At 40.4% G+C, this 23,918-nt stretch overlaps 1 protein-coding gene across 1 annotated transcript in view; it reads right to left on the reverse strand.

Annotated features, from left to right (window-relative positions):
- Window positions 1-23,918, reverse strand: part of LOC118368185 (gamma-aminobutyric acid receptor subunit beta-1-like) — a 56,845-nt gene that overhangs the window by 14,204 nt on the left and 18,723 nt on the right. Inside the window, exons 4-5 of the mRNA XM_035752041.2 lie at window positions 19,565-19,785; window positions 5,396-5,478 (exon numbers count right to left, since the gene is read on the reverse strand). Of these exons, the coding sequence (XP_035607934.1) occupies window positions 5,396-5,478; window positions 19,565-19,785 (304 nt within the window). The remainder of the gene's footprint in view (window positions 1-5,395; window positions 5,479-19,564; window positions 19,786-23,918) is intronic.

Consider the following 23,918-nt stretch of genomic DNA (forward strand, 5'->3'; position numbering starts at 1 on the left):
AAGAAAAAAAAATGTCCCCTTTATTTAACTAGGCAAGTCAAAAACAAATTCTTATTGACAATGTCAATAAGGAACAGTGGGTTAACTGCCTTGTTCAGAACGACAGATTTTTACCTTGTCAGCTCGGGGATTTGATCTTGAAACCTTTCGGTCACTCGTCCAACACTCTAACGAATAGGCTACCTGCCGCCAAGAATGCCAAGAAGGTGCAAAGTGCGTTACACATTTTTGGTTTTGGTTACTACATGATTCTTTGTGCGCTACTTCATAGTTTATGTCTTCACTATTATTCTACAATGTAGAAAATAGTAAAAATTAAGAAAAGTCCTTGAAGAAGGTGTAGGTGTCCAAAATTTTGACTGGTATATATATTTAAATTCTTTATTATTTTCCCATAACCTCTCCCCTAATTGTAATAAACCAATGGACAACAATAAACTTCAGTATATTTAGTACATTTTGTTTTGTGTGCGGGCTCGGGAGAGATACAGAAAAGCCGCACTGCTTCTTCACACAGCGCGCATCCAACCTGGAAGCCAGCAATGTGCAATGTGTTGTAGGAAACACCGTGCACCTGGCAAACGTGGTTAGCATGCACTGCGCCCGACAGGAGTTGCTGGTGCGCGATGAGACAAGGACCTCCTGTTCGCGGCCGGTTACGACAGAGCCTGGGCGCGAACCCAGAGTCTCTGGTGCTGCAGTACGCCCTTAACCACTGCGCCACCCGGGAGGCCCCGACACAGTACATATATTAATTATCTTTTGTTTGTTTTTAGTCCCAGCCTTTAGCTACCCTCAACCCCTCCAATATATCTCTGAAGACCTTGGAGTTTTGATTTCTAGCTGCCATATATTTTTCCACTGTCATGTTTCACAAAATATCTGAATCTTCCTATAGCTTCTACAGATTGCATCTAAAAAATACACATTTTTGCTAAGAGTATTATTATACTATTGATCAATTGACTTGACTATGACTTTTCAATTCAGCCAGCAGTGCTATTTGCAGAGTTAGCACCAAGTAAATGTTGCAATTTTTCAGACATTCCTGAATCTGCGACCAAAACAAGCTAAATATGGGCAGTACCAAAACAAGTGATCTAATGATTCTGTTGCAAAATAATCTGCAGAGATGTGATGGTTATATCCCCTATATACAGGGCATTCAGAAAGTATTCAGAGCCCTTCTCTTTATCCACATTTTGTTACGTTACAGCCTTAATCTAAAAAGTATTCCATTTATTTTTCCCCCTCATAAATCTACACATAATGACAAAGCGAAATCAGGTTTTTTGAGATGTTTGCAAATTTATACAACATACAAAACAGAAATACCTTATTTACATAAGTATTCAGACCCTTTGCTATGAGACTTGAAATTGAGCTCAGGTGCATCCTGTTTCCATTGATCATTCTTGAGATGTTTCTACAACTTGATTGGAATCCACCTGTGGTAAATTCAATTGATTGGACATGATTTGGAAAGGCACACACCTGTCTTTATAATGTCCCACAGTTGACAGTGCATGTCAGAGCAAAAACCAAGCAGTGAGGTCAAAGGAATTGTTTCTAAACCACAGAGACAAGATTTTGTTGAGGCACAGATCTGGGGAAGGGTATTATAACAGTTCTGCAGCATTGAAGGCCCCCAACACAGTGGCCTCCGTCATTCTTAAATGGAAGAAGTTTGGAACCACCAAGACTCTTCCTAGAGCTGGCCGCCCGGCCAAACTGAGCAATATGGGGAGAAGGGCCATGGTCAGGGAGGTGCCCAAGAACCCGATGGTCACTCTGACAGAGCTCCAGAGTTCCGTCTCTGCAGCACTCCACCAATCAGGCCTTTATGGTAGAGTGGTCAGACGGAAGCCACTCCACAGTAAAAGGCACATGACAGCCAGCTTGGAGTTTGCCAAAAGGCAGGTAAAGGACTATCAGACCATAAGAAACAAGTTTCTTCTTTCTGATGAAACCAAGATTGAACTGTTTGGCCTACATACCAAGTGTCATGTCTGGAAGAAACCTGGCACCATCCCTACTGTGAGGCATGGTGGTGGCAGCATCATGCTGTGGGGATGTTTTTCAGCGGCAGGGACTGGGAGACTAGCCAGGATCGAGGGAAAGATGAATGAAGCACAGAGAGATCCTTGATGGAAACCTGCTCCAGAGTGCTCAGGACCTCAGATTGGGGCGAAGTTTCACCTTCCAACAGGACAAAGACCCGAAGCACACAGCCAAGACAACACAGGAGTGGCTTCGGGACAAGTCTCTGAATGTCCTTGAGTGGCCCAGACAGAGCCTGGACTTGAACCCGATCGAACACCTCTAGAGAAACATGAAAATAGCTGTGCAGCGATGCTCCCCATCCAACCTGACAGCGCTTGAGAGGATCTGCAGAGAAGAATGGAAGAAACTTCAGGTGTGCCAAGTTTGTAGCACCATACCCAAGAAGACACAAGGCTGTAATTGTTGCCAAAGGTGCTTCAACAAAGTACTGAGTAAAGCTTCTGAAGACTTATGTAAATTTAATATTGTAGTGTTATGTTTGATAAAGTAGCAACAATTTCTAAAAACCTGTTTTTGCTTCGTCAGTATGGGGTATGGTGTGTAAAAAAGAAATACAATGTTAGAATTAAGTCTGTAATTTAACAACATTTGCAAAAAGTTATAGGGTCTGAATACTTTATGAATGCACTGTATATAACATTCTATTGGTTGCAAGACTTTTGTATCATCATTTAAATACTCTTAAGATTTGAATCGAATCATTTTGACTATCAGTTCATAAACCATGTTCCATGGAATAGGTACATTCAAAATCTCCTCCCAACTATTTTGCAACCTGTATTTTTTATTTATCTGCTATTTTACCAGGTAAGTTGACTGAGAACACGTTTTCATTTACAGCAACAACCTGGGGAATAGTTACAGGGGAGAGGAGGGGGATGAATGAGCCAATCGTAAATTGTGGATTATTAAGTGACCGTGATGGTTTGAGGGCCAGATTGGGAATTTAGCCAGGACACCGGGGTTAACACCCCTACGATAAGTGCCATGGGATCTTTAATGACCTCAGAGAGTCAGGACACCCATTTAACATCCCATCCAAGAGACAGCACACTACACAGGGCAGTGTCCCCAATCGCTACACCTGGGGCATTGGGATTTTTTTAGACCAGAGTGCCTCCTATTGGCCCTCCAACATCACTTCAAGCAGCATCTGGTCTCCCACCCAGGGACTGACCAGGACCAACCCTGCTTAGCTTCAGAAGCAAGCCAGCAGTGATATGCAGGGTGGTATGCTGCTGGCAAATGTATGGTGCATCTGTAATTTTTTGGGGTCCTTAAATGAAACTGGTATACTTTATCACAATTTTCTTTAGCCAATTTTGGTCTTCAATGCAGGGCCGACAGACAAGTGCCTCCCTTTCCACATGCTTCCTCCATTTTTTGTGTTAATGCTGCAATCAGTTGGTTGTAATTTTGGATAGAGCAGACGTTTCCATAATTTTTGTCCTATTTATGATATATTTTACAAAATGTATACAAAAAACATTTATCAAAAACTATATTTGAGCTTAACCATAATATTTGTTCTGTCTTTTCAGGTGGATTACACTGAAATTGGAACCAGCTTTCTATGGCTTGTTTTAGAAATAGCGATATTTGAGATTTTCATTTTCAAATAACTAAAAGTTAGAGGTTGTAATCTGAATGAAGGGAAAAAGGCCATTCTTGAACACAGGTGAGCCATTCTTACTCATCTGCTAGAGAACCAGTTCAAATTTATGTATAGTTTGTGTATGACTGAAGCCTTTAGTGAGAGGTCCAATGTTTTAATATTTAATTATTTCTGCCCTCCAAATTAATATTCATTATATAAATAGGCCAGTTTAATTTTGTCTGGCTTGCAGTCTTGATTGTTGCAAAAATTATTATTGCGCCTAGGTAACTATCTCATAATTAAGACCAATGATGTGATAGAGGGTTTGAGTAAGGTGTTGTCAAAATGATTATATACATCAACCCGGTCAATTCATGTATCCAGCAGCTCCACAGGGCCTTATAGTGATTGCTATAACCTTGTCATAATGACCAAAGCTAAGCATCCATGTCTGTTGCACTGATTTAACAATCCATGCAGGTAGCATGTATTATTCAACTGAAACACTCCGGCCAAGTTTGATTTAACAAAAAATGCCAGTTTGCATAGTTGAAAAGTGCTGAAAAGTAGTAAAGTGCTGTTTGTTTTCCTGCTTAATGTACGCCATGTCCTCAATTGGGAAGATATTTTGCCATGATTTGGAAAAAGGTTATCCCTTAAATGAGGTACATAGACCCGTTTAACAGAATAATGTGTGAAAATATACCGACTTGAGAGAAAGTTGTCACGAGATGTGTAGATTCATTAAAACAGAGCGAGAAGAATGTTATAATTGAAGGATGTAGCTAGTGCCGGTTTCAGTGACCCAGATTATGTTTATTCCTGGATTAAAAAGCATGCTCAATAGAAAATCTCCATTGAAAGTGCCTTTTAGTCCATGAATAGGCTCAATCTTGGTCAGGGAAACTGGTCCTTAGGATTTATTCAAAAGCACCCATAGTCATGTAGATCCTTTGATTTATGTATAGGCACAAGCTTTCAAAAACATGCCCAGTAATCAGTGCCGCCCGCCTCTGCCTATACACAGACTACGCATTGTGTGTAGAGCCCCGCGGCCGCTAGGGGGACTCGACCCGCAAAAATATACAAAATATATATATTTGAAATGTTTTGGGGAACTCAGTCAGAGTCTCAACTTACTGAAAAGTAGAATACATACGGTGCAACTTCCCAATACATTGAACATTTGGTTGTGCATCAGCAGTTTTCACTTGTTGTGTCAATCACTGACAGCCACTCAATTAGCCCATGTCAGCAATTTTTTGTAGATTGCTTGATACGGTAGTCTAGCCAGCTATCGAAACATTGTAGTAATCATCACCAAATTACTGACCAGTGCTCGCAGGGCATGCGCCCAGAGACCCTAACCTCCAGGGGGCTCCCATTGACATCTCTCTCAGATACTCATTTTGTGATGGGGTGGAGAGAACATTAGTGTTTTTTTTAATTATTTTTTTTATTTATTACAATTTTAAAGCAAATTTCCTGCAATTCTACACATTTTGGCATGAATGACTTATGCCATGTCCACATGTATAGAATTGCAGGAAATTATTAGCTGCCAAGGCGAGTGACACTAAAATGTTTTGCCTGCGAGGTGGGAGGGGCCCACCAAACAAATCTAGCTTAAGGCCCCCAAAAGGCTAGGGGTGGCTCTGCCAGTAGTGATAAATAGCCCACACGAAGCTGAGATAAGTCTCTACACTACAGTGATTTTACAGTGATGTCACTCACAGCTCTCGATCTCCAGGGTGCAGTTCTGCTCATCCAGTGGGTATCTACGCAAGTCCATCATGCAAGCTGCAGTAGTGGTGATCCTGAGAGAGAGAAAGAGAGAGAGAGATAAAGAGTGAGGGGGGTGGGTGGGTATGTCGAGAGAGAGAGAGAGAATCTCTACCTTCCCCCACCCCTCTCTCTCCATCATTTGCATATACTGTATCTAGCACAGAAATGTGAAATATACCCCCACATCCGATAGGACTACTATCTCACTAACCCTTACCATAATGTACAGATGTAGGATCTTAATTTGATCACCCTGTTTGCCATTAGACTTGCAATGCAGGAAACGTTCAAACTTTTAGTGTATTTGATGTTAAAGGATTCGAAAGTTTGCAAATTTCCACTTTATTTTCATTACGAAAAATGTATTAATCCCTACAAAAAAGTTCATTAATTATAATCCACATAATAACTCACAATTCCTGTTGTTGCAGGATTATTTTCCTGCTGTAGCAAACTGGTTCAAATTAAGATGCTACATCTGTGTGTCTTTATAAGCACAGGTCATATAGTATACAATATGTGTGAAGACATCATTAATCAGGAGTAGTATGTTATGGTCAAGAACACTTGAGAAACAAGAGTTAAATATGAGACCTACGTAAAATGTTTTTTTGGGGGGCGGAGATGTATTACATTTCATAAAATGTCATGTAAACCCTTCCAGGTGCAGTGAAAAAGGTTGACCTAATAACAGAGAGAAATGAAAAACGCATCCATCTCGCACACATTGACTCAGGAAGCACACAAAGTACATACTGTACTCAGCGTTCTGTGGCACAAATCTCTCCATGGTTTCACTGGAAATGGAACTATTTTTCACTCCCATAATTGCCTTCATACTGCGCCCTCCCTATTTAAAATGCTCTGTTACATCTTAATTACCACTACGATTATTTAAGAATGAACACTGGCGGACTTTAAAATCTGTGACTTCTTCACTTTTAGGTGTCATTTGAAAGAGCACACTTCAATTTGACGATTGAGGATTGTGAGTGCTTTTATTCTTGTAGTATTGATTAAACCCAAAATGTTCGCAAACGTTGAAGTAAGTGGCTGTGCTTATGTATTCATGACGTTTATTTGGTCTCTGACAGAAAAGGGTCAAGGTTGTGACCACATTTTATTACAAGCTGCTTGCCGAGGGGTTGGCTGGCCCTTGGGGGGGAAAGGGTCAGAGTCACATCCCTTGTGGAGTTCTCAATGTTCACAAACCACATACAATGAGAATAGGTCAATTTCATAGATTTTTATGTAAACCGCTTATGTTGAGTAAAGGATTACTTTAGATAGTGTGCTGGTGTCACTGTTCACAGATAACATTAGACGTTCAGAGAAGTCCATTTGTTTATACAACATATGCACTTTACTGTTCTGGCTCATAATAATGGCCGGAACGGAGCAAATGGAATAGCATCAAACACATGGAAACCATTTGTTTGATCCCATTCCACTGATTCCACTTCGGTCAATACCACAAGCCCGTTCTCCCCAATTAAAGTGCCACCAAGCTCCTGTTGCCCTGTACAACTAACATGTTTGCACATTGGTTTATCATTGTGAACAGGAAACTACTACTGTAAAGTTTGGCATAACCCCTGTTTAAAATGAGAGGAGACCTGAGACAGAAAAAGAGCGCACACACACACACACACACACACACACACACACACACACACACACACACACACACACTGCCGATATATGAGTAATAGCCAGCAATGAATTCACCTAACCCAACCTGAGCCCCCTAGCTGTTTTAGACATTTCCATTGATCCTCTGCTGTTTCCCCATTACTCTGTAGCTTCTCCTGCCGCAAAATGTCAAACATCGCTGAACGCCTAACTCACTCAAGCTGCCACTTGCTCAGTTTGAGGGAATAACCTATTGCCAAAACCTGGAAAGCATAGTAGTACATGCTACATTTTGAATCCTCCCCTAGCCCCTACTACCTACGCTGATCTGAAAGTATTGGATAGTTATTGCCTATTAGAGGGCAAGGCTGAGCTATAAACATGCAGTTCAGTATACCAATCCAATCCTTTCAGATCCAGATGTAGTGCCAAGGGGCTAGAGGCTAGGAATCGATTTGGAATGTAGCATTAGAACCATGCACAGGTAAAGGGCATCCCAAAGTCCAGTGGCTGTCTGCAGTGCATTAGTTCTGGTCTTCGTCCAATCCAAAACGTCCTGCCCTGTAAAAGCTAATCTCACTGGCCCATAGCCACTTTCCTCACCAAGTGATAGCGAGTGTCCAGTGGGACCAATATCTGTCAATTTCAGCCGCAACGATGTTGTGAACTAAAAAGCTCTGGGCATAATTTATCTTACACTGCAGCTGAAAATTCTGTGACTGTGGACCATGTCTCGGACACACCAAATGCATTAGGGAAGTCTGGATGAATTATAAAGCAGCTGCAGAGATGGGGTAAAAATAGAGCACCGTAGGGGCGTCAGTAAGGGTGTACCCTACCGTCCAGCAGAGATCTCGCTATAAGCGCCAAACCCTCTCCCAATTACCCTGGTTTTTAACATCCCCTCCACATCAGATCAATACAGATCAAACACACATTAGGAACAGAGGAGGGCTTTGCATCCGTGATGGTAATGAGCGTCATGATTGATACATGATAGATGTTACAGGCGTGACTGACTGCAGCATTAGTATTGGATTGTGTTTTCTGAGATGGCGAATGCAGCTGGCGAGAGTAATGCATTGTTAATGTGAGAGGAATCATTACTGACATTGGAGAAGTGATGCTATTGAAATGTCTGCAGTTATACTAGTATAGTGATTTAACCAGGATAGTCCACTCAGTAACAATTGATACTGTTTTCCAGGGGAAGATGAAGGTAAGACATGCTCAACTCTATTGTCTTACGGTGTTTGTTTTTTTACTGAAAAAGTGTGCTAGCTGGAGCGCTGATCTGTTAAATAACCTGTCAAATTTGACTGAGCATAAAGCTTTTTGTTACATGACCGCTATACTTCATGAAATGTTAAATCACACACACACTCTTTTCCTTCACATGCTGAAGCACCGGGAGAAGAAGTGTCAGTGCTGCCTAAAAATGAGTAATTACCAGATATGAACGTGATGTAGATTGATTAAAAGGTTGAACTAAAAATACGTTGCAATATTCAATCAATCTTCATTGAGCATAACTAATAGGCCTACTGTTTGATAGCGTGTGCAGTGACCATTCAGACCATATGCATATGGGTGGATACTATAAACACGTGAAGGTAACAGCAGACGTGTACACTACAGTAACTGGTGAGGTCATTCCAGTCAGCCTAAATATAGCTGGCTCACTGTAGACAGCAGGCAGCAGCACACTGGCTGAATAAGTTTGTTAGTCTGCGGGGAATAATAATTCTGCAGCATTTGAATGTGAAGAGGTCTCACTGCTCAATGTGAAACTGTGAGAATTGTGTGTGAGAAGCAAAGGAGAAAAGTTGCCATAATGACATGCAAGTTATTTCTGGGTGCGTTTGTGAGGGAGGCGGGGATAGAAGAAGGGAGGAAGACAACGAGAGGCAGAGTGGTATTCACATTATACAGAGAAAGACATGAGAGCAGGGGAAACACTGACACTGACAGATAGCCACATTAATTACATGCTCATGGTGCAGAGTAACTGTCTGTTAGTGCAATCTAGTATGACAGTGCTTAAGACATTGCCGTGGTTCAGGACGGTAATAATTTAGTCATGTTGTTTTCTGGGTATTTTTGTACATTTTGTAGGTCTTATTGTCCTCAGTACTACCCAATTATTTTTTAAACTTTCACTCTGTTCTTTTTAAAATGTTCCATTTGTTATGTGGCTAATTCCTAAAGAGGATGCTCCTCTCGTGGTCATGCCATAGACTTACATTTACATTTACATTACATTTAAGTCATTTAGCAGACGCTCTTATCCAGAGCGACTTACAAATTGGTGCATACACCTTATGACATAGGGGTTTTGGCTGGGCACTTGAGGGCACTTGAGGGGTGGCAGTATTGAAAACAGGTTTATGGGAGAGTCCCGGGTTTTTACCTGGACCACACGGATAGGTGGTTGAAGAAGTGTTTTAGGATGCTAAAGGAGCGTTACAGGTACAGGGGTGGTATGATAGTATCAGTGACAACACCTCCTTCTGGGATGGGGGAAGGCTTTCACGGGAGGGATATTGGAAGACAATTGGAGGTTTACATAGAATCAGTTGCAGCTGCAGTATGTTTAGCAGTGCATATATTATGGTAGAAGTACATGGGTAGATGTCAGACATTGATTCTGGTAGTGTTGGTACGTATGGATAAATTCTAGCAGCTTGATCATCATGGTCATTTGTGGTAGTACGTTTACAGGCATATCGTATGGTAAGCATTGAAACATTATGCCATTATGGTAAGTGGTGAAATAAGTATAGCTAGTTATAATTGTAATGACTTTGGAGATAATAAGAAAAGGACGATCAGTCTTTAACTGGCTAAAAGAGAAGGAATATAATATATATTGTTTACAGGAAACTCACTCTACAATTACAGATGAAGTTGTATGGAAAAAGGACTGGGAGGGGGAAATATATTTATGTCATGGTCAAAGAAACTCAAAAGGGGTGATGATATTAATAAATAACAATTTTGATCCGAATGTGCAAACAGATCCGAAAGGAAGGTGGATCATTTTAAATATGCTATAGAACAATAAACACATTTGGCTAATTAATTTATATGGTCCAAATAATAATGATCTATACTTCTTCAAAATTATATATACTGTACTAATCTATCGAGCTCAAAAGCAACCAATTACTCTATTATTATGACAGGAGATTATAATACAGTTTAAGTACCTCAATGGATCGTAAAGGAAATCACGCTACAAACTATCACCCTCGTGCAATTAAGGAAATGACAAATATTATGGACACATTAGAATTAGTGGATATATGGAAGCTTAAAAATCCAGACTTAGGGAGATATTATTATTATAGATATACATGGAGGAGGCTTAATCAAGCTAGCGGTCTTGATGACTTTCTTGTATCCTTCGCGCTGGCACCAAAAGTAAGGAAAGTTTTGATAGGGGACAGAATGCAGTCGAGCCATCAAATACTGTATTTGGCATCCGCATTTATAACTGACTTTTGCCTGCATAACATAGACAGCAGATCCGCTTATTGTATGGGACACTATTAAAATGTACCTTACATTTTCATGCAATTCAATATTCATCTTTAAATATATATATATTTGGGCCAAAAGAGTTCATATTAACAAAGGAAATAGAAGAAATAACAATACAGATGGATAGCAATAAAAACTGTACCATAAAGGCACAGATTAAGGTAGAGGGTGGAAAACATTTTTAGGAACTTATTCGGGAACAATAAAGTATAATGTATTACAAAAATAAACCGAGTTGAGTGGAAAATGGTGAAAAATGAACCAAATTATTTTTGAATTTTCAACATAGAAATGCTACCAAAAACTATTTACAGAAACGTGTTACAGATGACGGAGTAATCCATGATTCACCAAATTATATGAAAGAGAAAGCAAAAGTACTTTAAGCATACAGTGCCTTGCGAAAGTATTCGCCCCCCTTGAACTTTGCGACCTTTTGCCACATTTCAGGCTTCAAACATAAAGATATAAAACTGTATTTTTTTGTGAAGAATCAACAACAAGTGGGACACAATCATGAAGTGGAACAACATTTATTGGATACTTCAAACCTTTTTAACAAATCAAAAACTGAAAAATTGGGCGTGCAAAATTATTCAGCCCCCTTAAGTTAATACTTTATAGCGCCACCTTTTGCTGCGATTACAGCTGTAAGTCGCTTGGGGTCTATCAGTTTTGCACATCGAGAGACTGAATTTTTTTCCCATTCCTCCTTGCAAAACAGCTCGAGCTCAGTGAGGTTGGATGGAGAGCATTTGTGAACAGCAGTTTTCAGTTCTTTCCACAGATTCTTGATTGGATTCAGGTCTGGACTTTGACTTGGCCATTCTAACACCTGGATATGTTTATTTTTGAACCATTCCATTGTAGATTTTGCTTTATGTTTTGGATCATTGTCTTGTTGGAAGACAAATCTCCATCCCAGTCTCACGTCTTTTGCAGACTCCATCAGGTTTTCTTCCAGAATGGTCCTGTATTTGGCTCCATCCATCTTCCCATCAATTTTAACCATCTTCCCTGTCCCTGCTGAAGAAAAGCAGGCCCAAACCATGATGCTGCCACCACCATGTTTGACAGTGGGGATGGTGTGTTCAGGGTGATGAGCTGTGTTGCTTGTACGCCAAGCATAACGTTTTGCATTGTTGCCAAAAAGTTCAATTTTGGTTTCATCTGACCAGAGCTTCTTCCACATGTTTGGTGTGTCTCCCAGGTGGCTTGTGGCAAACTTTAAACAACACTTTTTATGGATATCTTTAAGAAATGGCTTTCTTCTTGCCACTCTTCCATAAAGGCCAGATTTGTGCAATATACGACTGATTGTTGTCCTATGGACAGAGTCTCCCACCTCAGCTGTAGATCTCTGCAGTTCATCCAGAGTGATCATGGGCCTCTTGGCTGTATCTCTGATCAGTCTTCTCCTTGTATGAGCTGAAAGTTTAGAGGGACGGCCAGGTCTTGGTGTTACGGTTCTCTTTAGGTGAAGGAGAGTCGGACCAAAATGCAGCGTGTAGATTGCGATCCATGTTTAATGAACAAACATAAACACGAATCAATACAAACACTACAAAACAATAAACATAACGAAAACCGAAACAGCCTAATACTGGTGCACATACACACAGAACAAGGACATCAAGACACTAAGGACAATCACCCACAAAACCCAACACAAAACAGGCTACCTAAATATGGTTCCCAATCAGAGACAATGACTAACACCTGCCTCTGATTGAGAACCATATCAGGCCAAACATAGAAATAGACAAACCAGACACACAACATAGAATGCCCACCCAGCTCACGTCCTGACCAACACTAAAACATGGTCAGACCGTGACACTTGGTAGATTTGCAGTGGTCTGATACTCCTTCCATTTCAATATTATCGCTTGCACAGTGCTCCTTGGGATGTTTAAAGCTTGGGAAATCTTTTGTATCCAAATCCGGCTTTAAACTTCTTCACAACAGTATCTCGGACCTGCCTGGTGTGTTCCTTGTTCTTCATGATGCTCTCTGCGCTTTTAACGGACATCTGAGACTATCACAGTGCAGGTGCATTTATACGGAGACTTGATTACACACAGGTGGATTGAATTTATCATCATTAGTCATTTAGGTCAACATTGGATCATTCAGAGATCCTCACTGAACTTCTGGAGAGTTTGCTGCACTGAAAGAAAGTAAAGGGGCTGAATAATTTTGCACGCCCAATTTTTCCGTTTTTGATTTGTTAAAAAAGTTTGAATTATCCAATAAATGTCGTTCCACTTCATGATTGTGTCCCACTTGTTGTTGATTTTTCACAAAAAAAATACAGTTTTATATCTTTATGTTTGAAGCCTGAAATGTGGCAAAAGGTCAAAAAGTTCAAGGGGGCCGAATACTTTCGCAAGGCACTGTATGTTCTATTTTCAGTCTCCTCCATTTCCACAAGCTAAAGTTAACTGTAAGGAATTTGTTCCTAATAATAGAGTAAACATATTGCAACGTATTGATGCAATTAAAGCCTTTAGGCCAGGGAAAACTCCAGGGCTAGATGGCATAGCAGTTAAGGTATATGAAACCTTTTTTGATCTATTCAAAGATCCAGTATTAGCAAATTTGAACCATTCCTATAAAAATGGTTAACTATCAGGTGCTCAGCGAGGTTTGATTTCACTGTTACTGAACCAGGACCCAGGTGGTAAAGTATAAATATCCAGTCTATCTAAAAAAAACATTAGGTCCCCTACACTTCAGTGTTGTGATGTAAAAATACTTGCAAAATGCATAGAATTAATCACAGAATTTAAAAAGGTGTTGTCGGATAATATTCATCCTGACCAGACAGGGTTTTTTCAATAGAATATTATGAAAAATCTAGGATAATATAATAATAATATATGCCATTTAGCAGACGCTTTTATCCAAAGCGACTTACAGTCATGTGTGCATACATTCTACGTATGGGTGGTCCCGGGAATCGAACCCACTACCCTGGCGTTACAAGCGCCATGCTCTACCAACTGAGCTACAGAACTGAGCTACAGAAGGACCACTAGGAAACCAGGTCTGGTATTCAGAGCAGATTTTGAAAAAGCTTTTGATAAAGTATGGCTAGAATTTATATATAAATGCCTGGACTATTTTAATTTTGGAGAATCTTTTATAAAATGGGTTAAAGTTATGTAGAGTAACCTCAGGGGTAAAATAATAAGTAATGGCTTCTCAGAAAGTATTAAACTGTCAAGAGGAGTAAAACAAGGTTGTTCACTGTCAGCATATCTATTTATTATGGTCATCAAAATGTTAGCTATTAAAATCAGATCCAATAATAATAATAATAATAATAATAATAATAATAATATAGAAGAGCTGGACATCCAGGTCTTAAAAACAAAGGTATGCTGATGACTCACATTTCCTCTTAAATCCACAATCTGGATCCCTGCACAGCCTCATAAAGGATCTAGATAATTTTTCTAACCTCTCTGGATTACAACCGAACTATGATAAGTGTACCTTATTACGTTTTGGATCGCAAAAAAATTAAACTTTTACATTACCGTGTAGTTTACCCAGTGGTGTAAAGTACTTAGGTAAAAATACTTTAAAGTACTTTTAAGTCATTTTTTGGGGGTATCTGTACTTTAATTTACTATTTATATTTTTGACAACATTTACTTCACTACATTCCAAAAGAAAATAATGTACTTTACTTCATACATTTTCCCTGACACCCAAAAGTACATTTTGACAGGAAAATGGTCCAATTCACACACTTATCAAGAGAACTTCCCTGGTCATCTCTACTACCTCTGATCTGGCGGACTCACTAAACACAAATGCTTTGTGGGAGTGTGCCCCTGGCTATATATGTCAATAAAAAATAAAATGGTGCCGTACTTTGCTTAATTTAAGGAATTAGAAACGGTTTATAAATTTGACTTTTGATACTTAAGTACATAGCAATTCCATTTTCTTTTGATACTGAAGTATATTTCAAATCAAATACTTAAAAAAAATGCTATTTAAAATATTTTACTTTTACTCAAGTAGTATTTTACTGGGTAACATTCCCTTTTACTTGAGTATTTTTTTTTATTAAGGTATCTTTACTAATAAAATGGTCTGAAGGTGAAGTGGACATACTCGGTATTCATATCTCTAAAGAAATAAAGGAACTTACTACAACAAATTTGAACCGAAATGTAGCAAAAACAGCTAAGGTCTCGCTACCATGGAAAGGTAAATTCCTGTCTTATTTGTAGAAAAATCACCCTGATTAGTTATTTTGTCAAAACCCAGTTTACCCATTTACTTATGGCCCTGCCTACGCCGAACAATTTGTCTTTTAATTTATTTAAGAAAGAAAGATTTTACTGTATTTGGAATGGCAAGCCAGACAAAACGTGATTATTTCTTTAACGAATATGAGTTCGGGGGGCTAAAATGATTAAATATTAAAGCATTAAACCTCTCACTAAAACCATCATACAAACATTATACTTACACCCGAACTGGTTCTCCAGTAGATTAGTAAGAATGGTTCATCCCTTGTTCAAAAATGTAATTTTTCCCCTTTATCCAGATTACATCCTCTCACGTTATTATTTTTTTTAAATGTAACATTTATTTAACTAGGTATTTCAGTTAATTGAAAATGGAACCTTTGTCAAAATATCTCCCTTTCTAAAACAAGCCACACAAAGCTGGTTTCATCTTCCAGAAAAGACAACAAATATTACAACAAATAATATGGTTAAATTCAAATATACTAATTGAAAAAAAATGGGAAAAAATTAAATAATCATCTCTGCTGATGATATCACAGGTGCATATAACAAACATTTTTGGAAATGTTTGCTCTATCTAAAATACCAACCAACAATGCAGCATTACCACAAAAAAATGGAGGAGGCAAGTGGTAGGTGGAGAAGGTAGGGAACTAGTTTGTTTGCCCATTATTAAAGACAAAATTGTAGATTTGTATTTTTTCATAAATTAAAAAGAAACATCAGTTTTACTAAAGGACCAAAATGTTGATCGCGGCGCCATAAAGGTTGCAAAATATTTGGGATGAGATCTTCTATGTGACGATTCCGTGGCACATGGTTTATGAACTGATATGCAAAAGAACACTTGATTCAGAATTTAGTTTTTACATTTAAATTACTATACAAAATTCTTGCCATAAACGGAATGTTATGTACAGTGTATTCAGAAAGTATTCAGACCCCTAGACTTTTTCCACATTTTGTTACGTTACAGCCTTATTCTAAAATTGATTAACCCCCCCCCCCCCTAAACACAATACCCCATAATGACAAAGCAAAAACTTTGTTGAAAAATTTGCAAATGTATTACGAAATAACAAACTGAAATATCACATTTACATAAGTATTCAGACCCTTTACTCAGTTCGTTGTTGAAGCACCTTTGGCAGCAATTACAGTCTAGAGTCTTGGGTATGATGCTACAAGCTTGGCACACCTGTATTTGGAGAGTTCTCTGCAGATCATCTCAAGCTCTGTCAGGTTGGATGGGGAGCATCGCTCCACAGCTATTTTCAGGTCTCTCTAGAGATGTTTGATCGGATTTAAGTTCGGGCTCTGGTTGGGCCACTCAAGGACATTCAGAGAATTGTCTTGGCTGTGTGCTTAGGGTCGTTGTGCTATTGGAAGGTGAACCTTCACCCCAGTCTGAGGTCCTGAGCGCTCTAGAGCAGGTTTTCATCAAGGATCTCTCCGTAGGGATGGTGCCAGGTTTCCTCCAGACATGACGCTTGGCATTCAGGCCAAAGAGTTCAATCTTGGTTTCATCAGACCAGAGAATCCTGTTTAGGTGCCTTTTGGCAAACTCCAATCAGGCTGTCATGTGCCTTTTACTGAGAAGTGGCTTCTGTCTAATCACTCTACCATAAATGCTTGATTGGTGGAGTGCTGCAGATATGGTTGTCCTTCTGGAAGGTTCTCCCATCTCCACAGAGGAACTCTGGAGCTCTGTCACAGTGACCATCAGGTTCTTGGTCACCTCCCTGACCAAGGCCCTTCTCCCCATATTGCTCAGTTTGGCCAGGCAGCCAGCTCTAGGAAGAGTCTTGATGGTTCCAAATTTCTTCCATTTAAGGATGATGGAGGCTACTGTGTTCTTGGGGATCTTCAATGCTGTAGAAATTTTGTGGTACTCTTCCCCAGATCTGTGCCTTGACACAATCCTGTCTCTGAGCTCTACTGACAATTCCTTCGACCTCAATTCCCTCGACCTCATGTTGTTTTTTCATAAATGTGCAAAAATGTCCAAAAAAAACAGTATTCGTTTTTTGCTTTGTCAGTATTGTGTGTAGATTGATTTGGAAATTAATTAATTTAATCAATTTTAGAATAATGCTGTAATGTAAGAGAGAGTGTGGGAAACGTCAAGGGGTCTGAATACTTTCCAAATACACTGTACGTATAACGTATCCTAGGAAATGACAGCGCCATAACAAAGATATATTGTTTATTGTTAAAAAACGAATTATTATGGCAGTGGTCAGGGACATGGGGAGAACTATGATGCTGAAGCATTGTTAGTTACTGTAACTCTAAACTGGTACCAACACAGGATCTACACTTCAGTACAGTACCACTGGATAACTGCATGCACTGGGCAACATTTACCTCTTAGAGAGACAAAAGAGATGGGGACTGGAGATGAGAGGCGAGCGGAGCAGGTTTTCCTGGTAGTGCTCCTGGGGAGAGCAGCGTATGGTTGAGGCAGACTGGAGCTGCCGGCGCCAGCAGGGTGAATCACCTGATCCTCCTGAGAGGCATGGCTATCGCTAATGAATGTCTCCACAGGCCTGTGCCAGCCAGTACCCAGGCCACTGCTGCTCAAGCAACAGGCAGACCACTCAACTCAAACCAAGCTAACGTGGTTTTCTACAGTAGGCTAGCTTGAAATGTCAATCAATAGGATTTGTTAAAGGTACACAAGGCAATAAGACGTCATCATGCACAGAAGGGCTACTTCCTGCTTACAGACGTCAATAACAACACAATACAAATCTGCCAAGACTAACAGTATGTGGGCATGCTCAAACTGGGAAGAGCCAATAGTGGCAATCTGTCCTGCTATGTAGGATGATGTCATGTTGATCAGTCTACCTTTAAAATGTGCCCTTCAAAGGACTAAGGAAGGCTTAAGGTGAGTTGAGTGTTTGCCTAAAGACGGGGATGGTGTGTATTGAATTTGAATTCAGTCCATTCATGGAGTGAATTGGAATTCGACGTGTAAACAAAGCAGTTGCATAAACATTGCTTTGTTAGGTTTGAATCCGGTCCTAAATGTTACCTTGATAACCATGTTTTTATTGTCATACATGTTCATGCCAGTAAACAATCAGGAGCATGCTGTTCAGCCATATAATACATATTACCAAATCCTTTAGCGACAACTGAAACAAGAACAAATTATCTTAAATTTGCCTTGCCACCAAATGATACTACAGACCTATAAACCAAAAATAACCCCTCAGATGTATTATGGGCACAGCCAATATGCATGTTGCCTAAACCCATGCTTAATCAAATGACACATCAAAGACCTTTTTTTCCCACCACCATACTAGGTTAACTCCACGCACGACTCCCCCTCAGCCCTAATTAACCTAACAAGTCACATGGAGTTGAAGAAAACACTGCAGCTCCCTCACAAAGATCTGAACCACACAAACTGCCCTCATCTAGACGTCGAGTGCAGTCACAGAAACTCATGCTAACGTAGCTCATGGGCTTGATTGCCTTGTTGTCATTAGCATCTGCCGTGATGTAACCTACCCCGGAGACCCGAAGACAGATGTTGGCGCCAGATGTTAGCTTTCAGAGCTAATGGCTAGATCAGACTTAACACTGTCCTTTTTGTGATGGGCCCATCTCGCTGTCAACACGGGTTTGATTCCAGTTGACGGTCACATTGGTTCCGTGACTCAGATCACACCCCCTAGTGTCTTTTCAGCAGATGAGGTCAATCTGAGTCAAATTATTGTAGTGATGTAATCTTGCCTGAACTTTTGAGACAGATGTTATCTCCCAGAACTACCAGCTAGCATTTAACTAAGTCAGTTAACTTGCTATAGCAGAGGGCGACTAACTTCTGTCCTCAAAGGCCTCAGTGTCCACTGGTTTTCCTTTCTCCCTCACACTTAATTGATCAATTAATGTCAGTGATTGGGTAGAGCAGGACTACTTTAATCCAACCCTGATGGTCCAGGGTACTGCTGGATAACGAAAACAACACAAATGTCTTCCCAAACAAACTACACCTTTTGGCTTGAACAAACCCCCTCAAAAGAGCACGTTTGACAGAATCCACATTCAGCGCGGGCATGATTACAAGAAATGCCCCCCGACTGAAGTAATAAACATGTATTGGATCTTCCCTACCAACCCTACAGTTCTGCTCCAAAAAAGTATATCTAACTAGAAAAACTGTCAAGTCATCATTCCCCCCCACCAAAGCGCTGAATCCCTCTGATCTCCACAGCATTATTGACAGTGGCTGCCCTTCAATTCCCTTCGTTAGCTCGGCGCGGCTGGCTTCAGCACGGCTCAGCCCTGCAGAGGCAAGGAGGGGAGCATGTAGAGTACGAGGCTACACTGCTGCTGTGCTCTGGACTGTAGGGGAGCACGGCTCCATAAATAATTCACCACCTGGGTCTTCCTCTCACGCTCCAGAGGCAGAGGAGAAAGTGCAACGGCTGTTTGAGAGGGCTTTGAGGAATGGAGGGTTTCCTTGCCCATGTTTCTGCAGTAGAGTTGCAGCACCCACACACTAAGAGATGTTGTGTAGGAGCTATGGTTGCATGTTTTTCAACCAGCCACACACAGACACAAAGACAAAGACACACACACACACAAACCTCAAACAAAACCACTGACATAGGAGCCCAAGAACACATAACGTTGATGCACACACACTCACCTGAGGCCGTAGAGCACAGTTCCGTCAGGATGAAGTCGGATCATTCTGTTCTTCACTGTGACCCCGTGCACAAAGGACTTCTTATCGTTGATGAAGTAGGTGTCAGGGACCCAGAGTGAGTCTGCCACCCTGTTGTCCAGTGTCAGGTTGAGGGGAATCCCTGTGTAGGACAAGCGCTTGTCCCTCCAGGACTGTTGGAAGTACATAGTGATGGTGTAATCCTAGGGGGGTGGAAGATGAAGAAGAGGAAAGGGTGGGATGATTAGGCACACAATAGGAAAGTACATGATGTATAGTGTTTATGGGAGGGATTAGCGCTCTGTTGTTGGAGTGTTCACAGTGTGCCTGTTGGCTGTGGCACTGTGTGTACAGTTCATTTGTGAAGTATTCAGACACCTTATATTTTTCCACATTTTGTTACGTTACAGCCTTATTTTATTTTAACATTTATTCATTTGTTTGTTTTTTCCTCAATCTACACACAACACCCCTTAATGACAAAGCAACAACCTTTTATTTTTTTTATTTTAGCAAATGTATTGAAAATAAAAAACTGAATTATTACATTTACATAAGTATTCAGACCCTTTACTCAGTACTTTGTTGAAGCAACTTTGGCAGCGATTAAATTGACGCTACAAGCTTGGCACACCTGTATTTGGAGAGTTTCTCCCATTCTTCCCTTCAGATCCTCTCAAGGATCTCTCTGTACTTTGCTCCGTTCATCTTTCCCACGATCCTGATAGTCTCACAGTCCCTGCCTCTGAAAACATCGCCACAGCATGATGCTGCCGCCACCATGCTTCACCGTAGGGATGGTGCCAGGTTTCCTCCAGACGACGCTTGGCATTCAGGTCAAAGAGGTCAAATCTTGGTTTCATCAGACCAGAGAATCTTGTTTTTCATGGTCTGAGAGTCTAGGTGCCATTTAGCAAACTCCAAGCGGGCTGTTATGTGCCTTTTACTGATGAGTGGCTTCCGTATGGCCACTCTACCATAAAGGCCTTTTTGGTACAGTGCTGCAGCAATAGTAGAACTGGAAAGTTATACCATCTTCACAGAGGAACTCTGGAGCTCTGTCAGAGTCACTATCGGGTTCTTGGTCACCTCCCTGACCAATGCCTTTCTCCCCGGATTGCTGAATTTGGCGGGCGGTGGTTCCAAACTTAATCGATTTAGAAATGAGGCCACTGTGTTCAATATTGCAGACATTTTTTGGTAGCCTTCCCCAGATCTGTGCTCGACACAATCCTGTCTCGGAGCTCTACGGACAATTCCTTCGACCCCGTGGCTTGGTTTTTGCTCTGACATGCTCTGTCATCTGTGGGACCTTATATAGACAGATGTGTGCCTTTCCAAATCATGTCCAATCAATTGAATTTAGCACAGATGGACTCTAATCTTAGAAAACATCTCAAGGATGAGCAATGGAAACAGGATGCACCCGAGCTCAATATCTAGTCTCATAGCAAAAGGTCTGACTACTTACGTAGTTATGTACTTATGCTTTATTTTTTGTACATTTGCAACAATTTCTAAAATCATGTTTTTGCTTTGTTATTATGGGTATTGTGTGTAGATTGATGAGAGAAACAAAAACTATTAAATCCATTTTAAAATAAGGCTGTAACATAACAAAATGTGGGAAAAAGTAAAGGGGTCTGAACACTTTCTAAATGTACTGTATGTCCTTTGTGTGTTGTCTGGTTGGGTTGTCTCTGTGTATGACTCCCTGGATGAGTGTATGACTAAATGTATATGTGTGAGTGTGTTACCAATGCTCCAGACTGAGTCTCTGTCAGTCGGGGTTGCACAGCAGTCTCCCACATTGCACACCTTCTTTTTAAAAATGGTAACCACAGACTGCAATAAGGCCACATACTGCTGAGGTGGATTCTGTTGTGTAACGTCAGTTCTTATTAAGCACAGCAAACAGTCAACTCTCGCTCGCTCCACTTGGCTCCTCTGCTCCTTGGAGAGGCTGAGCAGCTACAGTACTCTACTTCCATCACCTGCCCCACTGTCACTCCTGTCAAGCCCTCCATCCAGTCCTGCCCTCAAACTCTCCCCTTTCTCTCTACCCTTGCATCAGCACCCCAAACGTCAATCTGAACATTTGCCTCTTTTTACCTGTTTACTCTGTTCTGTTGTTCTCTCGGGTTTACATTTATACTTATAACAGCTACATGCACAAGCATAATGAGATTAATGCCGTTATGAGCTATTGTTGTGACTATCAATGGCTAAGTTTGAACGTTCAGTCGGGTTTCAAGCTAGTTTAGATAAGTCATTGGGAAGTTACTGATGAGAGAGAAGAAGGATGATGTTTCAATAAACCTGGAGGTGCAACATGAAGGGCTAACATTTTGGCTCTGCCATAACACCCTCTGATATCGGACAGTGTATCTTCCCTTGCATATCGAGTGGTGTGTATCACAGTGCAAGAGAGTGAGAGGAGGGTGGGGAATAACAATAACAGAGCTGATCATTAGATGACAGAGACAGTTGCCAAGGTGCACAAGGTCCTCAAGATCACTCAAGGTTGTTGAGAAAGAGACGTGCCAGCAAACCAGCTAAATGAGAAAGACCTTAACAGTGTTTGTTGTAATTTGGTACTGCGTTGATATTGAAAATGGTGTGCCAGGTTTACCCAGCGTTTGCACCAGTGTGAAATTCCAGAGGGAGTAACAAATAAAGAGAGGACAAAAAGTAAAACATACTGTGGGAAAGAAATGAGAACTAACATGAGACGGTACATTTTAATACCCATGTCTCATTTCAAAGTTCTTTGTTATATACAGTATACAATAAATGCCATTGCCTTTGAAGATAATAATAGTAAATGTTTCATCTGGCAGGATTGAATACGTTATCTAATTAGCTTTAGATTTTTTATCAAAGTTCAAGTGAGGTGTTCCCCAGGGCTCTTTTCTGGGCCCGTCTTAAATATGGCTCTTTATGAGCCGCTGCTGCGGTTTGATCTTAGTGACAGCACTGCAGCATCTTTTCCCAATCTGAAGATTTGCTGTTGACGGGACAGCGGGAACAGGGCCAACCAAAAACAAAGGATTAACAATGAATGGAGATCATTTATATCAGCCATCCAAAAAGCCTTGCAGGCATTTTGATGAAACGCACTTCAAAATGCTTCACTTAACTGCTGGTAACATTCTTTGAGGGCTGGCAGGGCAGAGTTGCATCACTCGGGTTTCTGTCAATCTAATCTGGGTTGCAAAGCTGCAGTTAAGATTCCACTCACAGCGTTCAAGCTTTCCAGTATTCGTTGCAGTTTGCGAAGATGCTTATACAGGCATTTCAGAACATGCTTCAGGGAAATAAACTTTCTGGGAAAAAAGCTTATTGGAGTTACATTTTCATATTTTATTCTCTTATTCAATTATGAAGGAACAATTTGTTGGTTATTCATGGACAAACTAAATGTTTGGACAAACTAAATAATGTGTCTGCTTTAAAACATGCCTGCTGCGTGGGCTTAGACTGCACTAGTAATTAAAAGTAGTTTCTTCAGACAGTTGAAAGAGACAACATGATGAATGCAATATGAGATTGATGTGTATGATCAGGGCCAAGAGATCTGTACCTGTCAACCCTCCACCAGGTGTCAGATATAACTGCTTCTAGAATGCAGATGTTACAGTAATTATTTTCACTATTACCCAGAATATGGAACCCTCCTTCAATTGTGGGGGTCCTGATCATACACAGCAATCTCACATTGGATTCATATAACCACATAATAAATTAAATACAGGCTATCTCACTCAAATGTGCATGATTAAAGGCCCAATGCTGCCGTTTTAATATCAGCATCAAATCATTTATGGGTATCAATTAAGTACTTTACTGTAACAGGTTTCAATTAACATTGTCAAAAAGTAACAAATTGATTTTTATCAAAAAACTACTTAGCAAGCAAGACTTTTGCTATGACTGTCTGGGAGTGGTTTGAGTGGGGAGAGGAAAACTAGCTGTTATTGAAAATCATTTCGGAACTCGCTTTGTTATCGGTCTATTAACTAACTTAACGCCTGGTAATGTCACCAGACAAGAAACTCCACCCTTGCAAAAACGGCTGATGACAAGGTCCTGTGCAGATTGTATTTTCTATGAAGAAATAACACTGATCACATTTTTAACATGTTTATAGTGTCAGTTTCATCAGCTATTGTACAATAGGACACTTACACAGGTAAAACTGAATTTTGACTGCACTGGGCCTTTAAGATGTGAGCAAGAAATAAAAAATTAACATAACATAGTTGATTTGCTAAATTGCTGTATAGGAGAACCTGCAACCTGAATAAAAAAAACATGATAGATGTTTAATGCTCGC

Source organism: Oncorhynchus keta, chromosome 35 (assembly GCF_023373465.1).
Source record: "Oncorhynchus keta strain PuntledgeMale-10-30-2019 chromosome 35, Oket_V2, whole genome shotgun sequence".
NCBI lineage: Eukaryota > Metazoa > Chordata > Actinopteri > Salmoniformes > Salmonidae > Oncorhynchus > Oncorhynchus keta.